At 41.4% G+C, this 12,509-nt stretch overlaps 1 protein-coding gene across 2 annotated transcripts; it reads left to right on the forward strand.

Annotated features, from left to right (window-relative positions):
- Positions 1–2,221: 2,221 nt before the first annotated feature.
- Positions 2,222–11,655, forward strand: ckmt2a (creatine kinase, mitochondrial 2a (sarcomeric)). Of its 2 annotated transcripts, none has more exons than XM_079178963.1 (10): positions 2,222–2,398; positions 4,440–4,628; positions 6,103–6,301; positions 7,106–7,201; positions 7,314–7,535; positions 8,467–8,552; positions 9,533–9,656; positions 10,329–10,463; positions 11,039–11,164; positions 11,315–11,655. In XM_079178963.1, the coding sequence occupies exons 2-10, from the start codon at positions 4,480–4,482 to the stop codon at positions 11,429–11,431; spliced, it is 1,254 nt and encodes a 417-aa protein (XP_079035089.1). In that variant the 5' UTR covers positions 2,222–2,398; positions 4,440–4,479; the 3' UTR covers positions 11,432–11,655. The 2 variants fall into 2 exon arrangements, with proteins under 2 accessions (XP_079035089.1, XP_079035088.1); XM_079178962.1 differs by lacking the exon at positions 8,467–8,552 and adding an exon at positions 8,766–8,851 and having other exon boundaries at positions 2,233–2,398.
- The last annotated feature ends 854 nt before the right edge of the window (positions 11,656–12,509 follow it).

Consider the following 12,509-nt stretch of genomic DNA (forward strand, 5'->3'; position numbering starts at 1 on the left):
TAAAGAGAAGTGGATGCTGTGTTCCAGTGAAAGTTGCTAATTAAACGTAGACTCTTTATTTATTTGTTTGGCCCCTTGGGGGCAGCGGAACGAGCTTTAAACACATATTATTATTATCGTCACATAAAGATAATATGGCTGAGGTGTTAGCAACAAGTTTCCTGTTACACATCCAGCAAACACGGAACGTGTTGATTCATTTGGAGTTATTTGTGTCTAACTGATGATTTCAATACACAATTCTCTCTTTTTGCTCCGTTTCTGGTCTCCACCAACTCCAGAGGGAAGTATGTCTTTAGCTGCTAAATGCTTCACTTTCTTCAGCAGCTATTCTTTAACTGAACTTTCTCATAGACTTCTATACAATCGGACTTCCCGCTTAAAACATTTGCCTGCTGTCGCTAGAAACAATGTTGATGAGAGCCGTAAGACTCAATCAAACTTGTGGGATGTAAAACCCAAACGGTGGACTGAAAGGTGTTAGGATGGCTCTGTTACTATGAGTGACACCTACATTATACATAGTCTTTGGACCCGTTGTTCATATAAAAGATATTGAGAACTGCATGAATCAATATTTTTGCAATAAGAATTCATACTTTTTCCGCATTTAGCAGCTAAAGAAACGAATATTTCCTTCAGGAGTTGGTAGAGACCAAAAACGGAGTTAAAGGAAACTTAAAGATACTTAAACTTTGTCGTAAACACGACTCTGGATTCATCATGGTCCCAGTGGGGGTCGGTTTCAGCAAATGTAATGAGGTTTTTTAAAACTGGATGTAAACTGTCTTCAAGATCAATTAGTAAAGTATCTCAAAGCCCTCGACTGTCAGTTGATACTGAGCTTTAGTCGTAGTTTACACACATTCCAAATCTGAAAATATGGTTTTATTCACTTGCTTGACAATCAAAATGTTTGCGTTAGTGATTTTGTACATTTTTTAATAATAATTCTCTTTTTCAAGAGCGTCGGCCTCAAAGGTTTGTTACATGAGACAACGGTTACATTTCTTTTGTCACTATTATTATTAGTTCCTTGTCAATGTGATCTTTTAATCATATTTTAAACCGTGTTGACTGTATTAGTAGAATAGTAATATCTTTGCACTATTCATTTGAAAGAATGTCCGTAGACTCTAAACTTGTTTATAGCACGATGTCCCTTCTGTTCTTGAGATTACTGTTCTCCATTTAGTTGACTGTTACTGAGTTTTATTAGGTTTATTCATTTATGTTGGCACTTTCCCGATGTCAGGAATCTTAAATGCATTAGTATATAAAACCCTTGCTTTCATACATTTCTGTATACTTTGAAATTCCAGCTTTGCTGTTCTATCTTCCCATCTCTCTGTGTCATGTACAGATATTTACACACAATAAAAGCAAAACATTTGAACTATAATGTAGTTGAAAACAGTTTTTATGGTGGTTAGAGGACTGCAACTAAAGAAAACAACCAGTGAACAGGAAGTGACGTAAAGACGCCGTACACGTCTCTGGTAGAGACCTGTCAATCACAGTGTAGCCCCGCCCTAAAGCATCCCCTGCTTTATGGTCTGTTTGACTCTAAATGGACCATCATTTACTAAATGAACATCATGCTGTGTTGAAGAAGACTTGAAACTAGAGATTGAGACCATAAACTCATGTTTACAATGTTTACTGAGGTAATAAATCAAGAGAGAAGTAGTAATTTTCTCATAGACTTCTATACAACCAGAGGAGTCGCCCCCTGGTGGACACTAGAGAGAATGCAGCTATAACGCATGAAGCTTTGACTTCACTCTTCAGAACCAGAGGTTGTCTCCTTGTCGGGGCATTTTCTTAAATTTTAAGTGTCTCCTATAAACTTGTATTGTCTTGTACCTAAATTCTGGTTTCTTCTGTGCAACTTGCAGTTTTTTTTTATTATTTCTTTATTTGCTTTTGTTGTTTCGTCTTTATTATGCATTGTCAACTTGGTGAATATGTTGCTCTTTATTTCTATTTGCACACTGAAGTTGCTGTGTCTATAACTCTCAGGGTCATAGAGTGTGTGTGTGTGTGTGTGTGTGTGTGTGTGTGTGTGTGTGTGTGTGTGTGTGTGTGTGTGTGTGTGTGTGTGTGTGTGTGTGTGTGTGTGTGTGTGTGTGTGTGTGTGTGTCGAGTAGAAAATATCAAGGTCGAACTGGACGGTGCCATTGGACCCGTGGTGGTCATAGTTAATCGTGGCTCCACATGATCGTTCTGTGCTGCTGGAGCTCATGTGGGTGGCGGCCTCATTGGTGTGTTCTCTAAACTTATGATTGGCCTCCAGTTCTTTAATCCCACCTGAGGGGGCGGAGCTCCCTGAGAGAGGAGAGTGAAAAGCTCTTTAGCAGGAGACCATCAGCTAGAAGGCAGAGCGGCTTCTCTTCAGGTACGGTACCTTCTTCTTCTTCTTCTTATTCCTCCTGCAGAACGCCTCCGTTAGCTTCATGCATCTCAGGCTGTTTGTAAAAAATAAAATGTGTTGAAACTCTTTAAAAGTTGATACGCCATCTTGAATTTAGATCTGTTTGCATGCTTTTGACATTTATAGATAATCTGAGTCGGTTTAACATTTCTGTGCATTTTTCAAAAGTTTAAAAAACGTTTTGAACAGGAAAGATGTGATGATGTCATCAAACGTATGGTATTAATACTGCAGAGTGTGACAACTTGATTCAAGATTTTTTATAGTAAAAAAAATTAAAATCTCTGTGAGCAGCTGTTTTTTGTGCACTTTGCATGAAAATATATATTTTTTTACATCTTTCCAAAAATGTTTCACTTTAAGTTGGTGAAGTGGCGTCAACTCTGCCGTGTCCTCTAGAGGACGAAGCCGTAGTCCTCAACGTAGTCCCCCAGAGTTGAAAGGTCACAGCGATCCCGGGTCTGTGGTTTGGTTTTTAGTGTAATCCTGATCCTGAAACCACACGATCCCACAGCGTCAGTCGGCATGAGAGCACAAACTGAGGAGTTGTCAGACGTTTGCCTCCACGAACCCGCCCTCCTCCCGGTTTCCGTCCCTCCGTCCTGCTGACGTGGCCTCGTGAGGTGGTCCGGGTCTTGTGACCAGTTCAGAATGTCAGCCGGCGGCGTGAGTCCAGAGATGGCTTGTTTCTTGGCACTGGGTCCTGGCAGCACAACGAACGCTCCAGTGATCTATAAATAACTAACATTACCACTGACCCAAAGGGTCCGCCGGCGCTAACCTCCCCAGACGGAGAGGAACGTGGAGTCGGTGGAAGTCAGTAGATTAAAACTCCTGTTTCCCCTCGGTTATCGGTGCAGAGGCCCGTCGGCCATCTTTCCTCTGAATGGATTAACAGTAGTCCTCACAGCTTCCCTCTATATTAAGACACATGTCTCATGGACACTCACCGTGAAGGACACGCTGGAATACGACCTTTCATTAAGACAGTTTAATTAAGGTGTGACATTTAAGATTGGAAATCCGTATTAAAAGAAATGTAACATGTACTTTGGGGCCAACTGGCTTTTAAAGACTTCCTGATCCGTCTTAAGTCTCACTTTTCCTCCTCCTGTGAGTTTAAGACGGACGTCTTTGGGTAACCGTCCATTACTGAAGCATTAGTGGACATCTGAAACGTCCTGTGGGCTGTGGACTCTGTGGGTCGTGGACTGTGTGATAAGAGGCTAAGAGCATCTGCTGCGGCCCCTACCTGCTCTAAGCTTGTTACTGTATTAGACAGTGTGTGTGTGTGTGTGTGTGTGTGTGTGTGTGTGTGTGTGTGTGTGTGTGGTGGGGGGGGGGGTCGTCAAACAGTGATTAACATTGTAGAAGCAGTTCAGACTTTGTGGGAAAGTCTCTGAACCCGGAGCGGTTTCTGCTCGTCTCACATGTTTCTCTCCGTCTGCTCCTCGATGGAAACACAACAATCATGACCAGACGTGCAGAGAACTAATACGTGTCTTCAGTGCAGAATAACACAGTGAGAATGCCATAAATCATAACAAAATAAAAAATTCTAAATTCATTTCTTTGATAATTTATTTCACAAACATTTGAAAACAACGGAATCTAAATATTCAACATGTTTCCAACAAGAGTCACCGATGTTGGGGGAATGGATGCTCAGTGTTATATGTTTATTGAACAGCAGCTGCTCCGCTCTGTGTTCAGCAGCCAAATGTAACGTTTTTCTACAGAATCTTGGTGAAACAGTTTATTTGGAGCGTTAAATAAAAGTGAATTCTGAAACCCTGCTAATGAGCTGTGAGAGCATCCTTCATGTTGTCTCTCCGGTCATTTAATGATCTTCACTGTCGACACAGTTTGATTTGAGTCGATGGCACAAATTCACAACTAAAAAACAAACAAACAACTTTACATGAAAGATTCCCACAGCTGTACTTCTCAGAGATCCTCATCAACAAGTCATAAACCGTGTCGTTGCTGTTGTTTCTCTCTCCAGCTTCTCCTTTGCTACCGAGGTACCAACCGTCGTTTTAAAGATGGCGAACTCTTTCACACGTATGATCTCCGGACGCAACACGGCCGTGGTGTTGGCCAGTCTGGGCGCCGGAACGATGGCGACCGGCTTCCTGCTGAGCGAGAACGGCTCGCTGGCTGCTGAGGCGAGGACGAAGCTCTACCCGCCCAGGTGGGACGGTTCACCATCTTCATTCATCTAACGTGTTCAGTTATCAGCACCAACATGTATTTAAAATGATCCATTTCAGAATCACCTCATGGTGTTGTGTGATATCATCACTTTAAAGCTGATTTTAATTATTTGATATACTGCTGAACAATAACACACCATCATTTATCAGTTAATTATATATTTTGTATTAATAATCTTAATTTGTAAAGTAACTAAAGCTTTAAAATAAACGTAGTGGAGTAAAATGTACATACGTTATGCTACAATATACAACATAATATAAGGAAATAAGGAATGAGAAATATACCACAGAGTCACCATGATGTGCATTGATGTAGATAAAACTAGCCAAACTTTAAGTACTGCAAGTACATTTAGCTGATAATACTTTTACCTGAGTAACATTGTGAGTGCAGGACCTTTACTCGAGGTGGAGAACTTTCACAGGAACACTGGCACCGTCCTGCAGTATCTCTGACACGCTCAGGTTTCATCTGGTTACCTTTGACTCACTTCCTCCTCCCCCCCCCGACTCACTCTGGACTTCTGGAAAGAGAAGCTTTGTTCGTACCATAAATGATTATACCCGACTCTGTAGTTCTTTAAGCTCATTGTTTTGGCTTTTCAGCCCGCAGCTAACAAGCTGTGATGAAGCCACTGCACTCTGCTGGAGACTAGCTGGTGAACACAGTGGAGCGTTTAGCAGCTAAAGAGGCAGATATCTACATCAGGAGGGGGTGGAGACCAAAAACAGAGCAAACATAGATGTTTCATCATGTGACATAAACACAAAGACTCCTGATGAATCACTATGTTGTGATTGCTGGATGTAGAAATGAACAACTGTTTGTTGTGTTTACAGCTCTCAGTGCTGCCCCCAAGTGGCCACAAAATGTATTATTGCAGCTTTAAACCACAAGAATCCGGACTTGAGAAAATTCTCATCAAAAGTTTAGATTTTCGAGTAGAATCACAGAGAATGAATGCGAGTGTGTTCAATGCCTCGATCATAGATATACGCTCTGAATGAGGAATTTAGCATCTTTAACTCTGTTTAACTCACAACTAGCTTCTACAGCACATTTCAGCAACAAGGCAATTCAAAGAACTTTACATGAAACATGAAAAGACAGAGTGCAAAAGAACACATTCATGTAAATATAATTTGAGAACTGTTATTAAGAGCCGAGAGAAAAGAGTAACTCCACACTAGCATTTGGGGAAATGTTCTGCTTTGTGATAATTGGGCTTAGGTTGCAGATTATTTAATTTATTTAGCACTTTAATGCACCAAAGTGCTTCTCAGACATATATAAAAGCTTACACATACCAGCATTGAGACATATTTGTGCATGGAAATAAATGAAACGATAACAAATAGAAAGTAGTTTAAACACAATTGTAACTCAGGGAAGTAGATAAAACAGATTAATAATGAACTCAAATCTTTCCTCCTCTTCCTCTCCTGCAGCTCCGACTTCCCCGACCTGAGGAAACACAGCAACTGCATGGCGGCGGCTCTGACTCCGGCCATTTATGCCAAACTGAGGGACAGGGTCACCCCCAACAACTGGACCCTGGACCAGAGCATCCAAACCGGAGTCGACAACCCCGGACACCCTTTCATCAAGACGGTGGGCTGTGTGGCCGGCGACGAGGAGAGCTACGAGGTGAGATATATGAACATGTTTCAACGTCTCCTAGAGTTGAGTAAAGGTTTTGTTCACGGGTTTAATTACCACTGAAAATGTTCCTGTTTCAGTCATTAAATTATCTCTGAACATTGTCCAGCTGTCAAAGTCCAGATGTGAGTTCATAATAATGTCAATATGCTGACTAACGTGTTTGAATAAAGGCCTCTTCATCGCCTGTGTTGGGTTAAAAACAAGAACATTTAAAGAAACAGTGTGGAGCATTTTGGGGGATCTGTTGACATAGAATTGAATATTATTAAGTAAGTTTCCATTCGTTTATAATCGCCTGAAACTAAGAATGATTGTGTTTTTGTTAGCTTAGAATGAGCCGTTTATATCCACGTATGGAGCCCTGTTTTCTACGGTAGCCCAGAACGGACAAACCAAATACTGGCTTTAGAGAGAGACTTTCACGTTAACAAGTTTTAGTTTGTTGCAATCTGCAAACTCACGCCTAGATGGCACTAAATCCTACACACTACACATTTAATGTATATTTTATTTACCTGTGTTATTCTCAAAAAAGACGCTGGAGTTGAGCATCAGTCAAAGACAGTAAAGGATGCTTTTGTTGGGCTTTCTGTTGTTTTATTGGTTTTCTTTGTAAAGTCTGTTTTTAAAGGTGCTTTATGAATAAAGTTATTATGATGTATCACAAGATATCAGCTCTATAAAGGAGACTAAACATGATATTAAGTGGAGGTTTAGGGATACATTTTTGATCTTTAAAATAGTGTCTGAAACTAAAAACCAAACCGTTGACTTTGCGTTCTGTTCCAGGTGTTTGCTGAACTCTTGGACCCCATCATCAAAGACCGGCACAACGGCTACGACCCCAAAACCATGAAGCACCCGACTGACCTGGACGCCTCCAAGGTGTTTACGCCACAACACGCCGCCACCAACGCCATGATCCCTCCATCCACCTCTTCCTCCATGTTTTAAAACAACATCCTCTCTTTCTCGCCGGTATCCCCGAAACCTCCAGATCACCAACGGCGTGTTTGACGAGAACTACGTCCTGTCGTCCCGCGTCCGGACCGGCCGCAGCATCCGCGGGCTTAGCCTCCCCCCGGCCTGTTCGAGGGCGGAGCGCCGCGAGGTGGAGCGCGTGGTGGTGACGGCCCTGGCCGGCCTGAAGGGAGACCTGGCCGGACGCTACTACAGCCTGGGAGACATGACGGACAAGGAGCAGCAGCAGCTCATCGACGTGAGTTTCATGGCAAACTGCTAAATAATTCGCTTCCCAGATTCCTGCGATCTTTGATGAATCATGTCTGGTGTGGAAGAACAACTTACTTTAAAGTGTTCCTCTGAATATTTGATTCCTCCCCACATTTTACTTGACGGAGCAGCTTTTTTAGGTGGATTTTTAAGGGTTCAAGTGCAGAAGGGACGCAAAACCTTGTTTTTGTTTCCGACCCGAAATGTTTCCGCAAAGTCCAGTGAGATTTTATATCGTAGATACATGGAATTTTCACCAATGATTGGAAGTTGTGTGCAAATGCCCCTCAACAAATATGACCCCAATCGGCCTGATGGGGGGGCGCTGTAATTAAAGGCCATAACTGAAGAGTGAAGCCGATGCTTCATGTGTTAAAGCTGCATTCTCTCTAGTGTCCACCAGGGGGCGACTCCTCTGGTTGTGTAGAAGTCTATGAGAAAATGACTCTACTTCTCTCTTGATTTATTACCTCAGCAAACATTGTAAACATGAGTTTATGGTCTCAATCTCTAGTTTCAAGTCTTCTTCAATACAGCATGATGTTCATTTAGTAAATGATGGTCCATTTAGAGTCACACAGACCATAAAGCAGGGGATGCTTTAGGGGCGGGGCTACACGGTGATTGACAGGAAAGTTTATTGCAACAATGTCGCCTAAAACCTTTTTTGTTTGGTTGTACTTAGCTCCACCCTCTCACTCGTGTCACTTCTGGTTACTTAAAACAAAGATGGCGACAGACAAAATGCTGAACTTGAGGCTTCAAAAGCCAATCTGCGAATACTAAATGACTAAATTGCTGTAGTTCCCCTCCTAAAAACACACAGTATACATATTTTAGTATTCGTCCCTCGGCTGATGTAGGTCCTCCTTTTATTGACCTTCCTGTTCTGATTATTTCACGCTGCGCCACACAAGGATCACTTCCTGTTCGACAAGCCCGTGTCTCCGTTGCTCACCTCGGCCTTCATGGCCCGAGACTGGCCCGACTCCAGGGGGATCTGGTAAGATGTTAGCGCTGCTCGGTAATGAGAGGAAATGCAGCTCAATGCATTTAGACCGACGCCCACCTCCTTCTCCAGAGTCCTCCCGAACCTTTCCTCTGTTCTCTCCTCTCGTATAGAGGTTTATTCACCAAGTAGAGGAAGCTATCCTCCCTAACGTCCTCTTGTCTTCTACCTGTCTCTGTGTCTTCCTTTGACTCCTCCCACCTTTAGGACCACTTCCTGTTTGACAAGCCTGTCTCTCCCTTGTTGACATGCGCCTTTATGGCCAGAGACTGGCCGGACGCCAGAGGCATCTGGTAGGGTCCGTTCAGCTCTGCTGCATGTCTGCTGTGACGTTTAAGACTTCCAACGTCCTGGTTCAGGGTTCACGATGTAGTCAGTGGTGGAAGATAATGGAAGTACATTTACCTCAGGGCTGTGTTTAAGTACAACATTTAAGGTACTTTACCTAGAGTAGTTCCATTTCATGCAGCTCTATTCTTTCATTCCACTACATCTCAGAGGTACATCTTGTACTTTTTACTGTACTACATCTCAGAGGTACATCTTGTACTTTTTACTGTACTACATCTCAGAGGTACATCTTGTACTTTTTACTGTACTACATCTCAGAGGTACATATTGTACTTTTACACAGTATGTATATACACAGTGTGCTATTCGTACTTTACTCAAGTAAAGGATCTGAATACTTCTTCCACCACTGAATATATTGAATATATCTTTTTACATCCTGTGTAGTTCAACAGACTCATTCAGTTATTTCCCTGATTTCGACGCATGCTGGTGGGAAAACAAATACCACCAGGAAATACTTTAGTGTGTTTTCATTACAAACGCACGTTTCTCTCTCGTGTTAACTCTGCACAGACGAGCAGCATGAATATCAAAGTGTCTGCACAGTCGGGTCCTTTTTATGACTCATCCTCCAGCGATGAAGAGCTCTTTATTTAGTGTCTGATGCTGGTTCTCTTCAGGCACAACAATGAGAAGACCTTCCTGATCTGGGTGAACGAGGAGGACCACACCAGGGTCATCTCCATGGAGAAGGGAGGCAACATGAAGAGAGTGTTTGAGAGATTCTGCAGCGGACTCAAAAAGGTACTTTTACAGAAGCCGATGAGTCTTTTAGAGATGTTTATATTTTAATTCAAGACGAGACGCCCCAAAAAGGTTTCTCAAATCTTTTTTCATGCACTGGTCCATTTAGATATTTTGGGCTATTTTGCTTTCTATCTAGTGGAAAGAAAACATCCAGACATTCATTTATTTTATTGCTTTGTCTGTTTGTATCTGTAGATTTCTCCTAAAGTTACCATTAGATAATGCATGAACGTAACATTTCAGATAACCTTTATGCAAAAAAAGATTGTCTTAATGTATTTATTATACATTTATGAATGTATTATTATAAATATAGTAAATTATAATATATAATTTTTTATAAATTCATAATATAGAATTTCCTGTAAATTTATAATACATTTTATATTATCATTTATTAAAGATATTTACTTATAAATATATAATTATAATATATTATAAATAGATTATATATTTATCTGCTTGGATCTTCCTTCTCCCTGCAGCTGAATATTGAAATGACCCAAATAATAATTAAAGGACAAATATATCCGTACAAATATTTCAGGTTCTGATATCTTCAAATCCCCGTATGTGTCTCCCTATGACGATGCATTTTTTTATTTTATTTTGTGTTACAATACATGCGTCACGTGACCGCTCGACTCTTCGTCATGTGACGTCCTGCAGGTGGAGCACCTGATCCAGGAGAGAGGCTGGGAGTTCATGTGGAACGAGCGTCTGGGCTACATCCTCACATGCCCCTCCAACCTGGGCACCGGCCTCAGGGCGGGCGTGCACGTACGCCTGCCAAAACTCAGCAAGGTAACACACACACACACACACACACACACACACACACACACACACACACACACACACACACACTCAGATGGACACTCGCAATATAAGGTACCATTGAGTGGCTGTTCTGGAGCTTTTGAAGCTTCCTCGTAGAGCTCCATTGAAACAGATCAATGACTACGTTTACATTCACCACATAAATAATACTAATAATGTTTACATGGCTAATTAAAATGAATATTCCACTAATATTCCTGTTTACATGCAGACCCCATAACTCATCACCAGTGAATCCAACGTCACCGTCGTTCTCTTCTGTGTTTGACGGGTCGATGCCGTAACGTGACGTTTATCACGTCTAAAATCAAATAAAAAGTGAGACATCAGGAGCCATTAGTGCCATTATGCACTGATGCATAATGGCAATCCAGAGGTGGAGGACTTGTTGGACCGTGTGAACTCGATGAATGTGGATTCATCCGCCACTGAAAATAGTCCCCAACAAATGCACCATTTCCTCCTGTTTGTTTGATAACACATATGGCATTTGACTGTAGTTACAAAAACAATACAGACTGATTGAACTCCCTCTGCAGGACCCACGTTTCTCCAAAATGCTGGACAACCTGCGGCTGCAGAAGAGAGGCACAGGTGGAGTGGACACGGCTGCTACCGGAGACACCTTTGACATTTCCAACAACGACCGTCTGGGCAAATCTGAGGTGAGGATCGATCATATTGTCTGTATTTTTTAAAGTGTGTTTTTTGTGATTCACCACTATGCCTCCGATCATCAACGTTTTTGGCAACTCAGACTCTAGAAAGCCAATATTTCGTTGCAGTAATGACCTTTGTGGTGTGTGTTGTTTCAGGTGGAGCTGGTCCAGATGCTGGTCGATGGGGTCAACCACCTGATTGAGTGTGAGAAGAAGCTGGAGAGAGGACAGGACATCAAAGTCCCAGCTCCCATCGCTCAGTTCAGGAAGTAGAAAAGCTGGACTCATCGTGGCATTAGTGTTAAAAACCTCAGTGTCCCAAACCTCAAAACGACGTCCGCTACAGAGGAGGTGGCGTCTTTATTCCTCCCTACAAAGATTGCAAATCTTAAGGTTGACCTAATGTTAGACATGAACTACAGTTAGGGGGGAATTCTACCTCAAGTTTAAGGTATTCACTGTAACCCTGACTTCAATAAAGCCAACAGTATTAAACACTTTAACTGTGCTGCGTTGTCCTTGTGAAACGCTTACGCTAATGGCTAGCATACACATAGCTAGCGCAGATGCTAATTGCTATACACACATATCCACCCTTTCATGTAAACTCACATTCACAAAATATGTTATACTCTATTTTGTCACTATAACTTTACTGCTCTCTTATCTAACCATAAACACAGCAATAGTCACATGCCAGCAATTAGCGATCAGCATTAGCGCTAGCGATCAGCATTAGCGCTAGCGATCAGCATTAGCGCTAGCAATTAGTATAAACTAATGGAAGGAGTAACGGCTATCATGAATGGTAATTTAAATACAGTATTATTTATTATGTTATTACATTTAGTTACGTTGTTGTGTAGGGTTGGTTTTGTTACGTTAGTGACATGTTTTTCTGTTCGTTTCTATACATATTTGACGTAGTTTACGTACTTATTTTAAGAACAAGGTTTTCAATAAGCTGATCAATAAAATGATTGTTACGTCATCATAGTTACATTCGTCATATATATAAAATCATATATTGAAAATCATATAAATTATAAAAATATAGAATTTAAATAAAAACATTTAAAAACAAAAACAAACCTCAGTAATTATACAATTGAATTATGATTTAGTTTAGAAGCATTTTTCTTTATTTTCAGGGTAGACAACTTTTCTGTTGCTTTGTACTTCTAAATTGTACTTGAGTAAATGTACTTTGTTACATTCCACCACTGCTACTGACCTACAGCTAACTAACCGACTCCATGGCATCCATCATACTTTCTACTTGCATCACCCAAAGCATTATGGGAACAGTAGTTTCAAGTCAGAGAGGCAAACTAACATACGAAGTATGACA

This window comes from Pholis gunnellus (assembly GCF_910591455.1).
Source record: "Pholis gunnellus genome assembly, chromosome: 18".
Classification (NCBI taxonomy): Eukaryota; Metazoa; Chordata; class Actinopteri; order Perciformes; family Pholidae; genus Pholis; species Pholis gunnellus.

Bases quoted from the DNA above. Each gene is read 5' to 3' on its own strand.
- ckmt2a (XM_079178963.1), top strand. From the start codon at position 4,480: ATGGCGAACTCTTTCACACGTATGATCTCCGGACGCAACACGGCCGTG. The intron at 7,536-8,466 runs GTGAGTTTCATG...GCGCCACACAAG, and splicing joins AGCAGCAGCAGCTCATCGAC to GATCACTTCCTGTTCGACAA. The intron at 8,553-9,532 runs GTAAGATGTTAG...GGTTCTCTTCAG, and splicing joins CCCGACTCCAGGGGGATCTG to GCACAACAATGAGAAGACCT.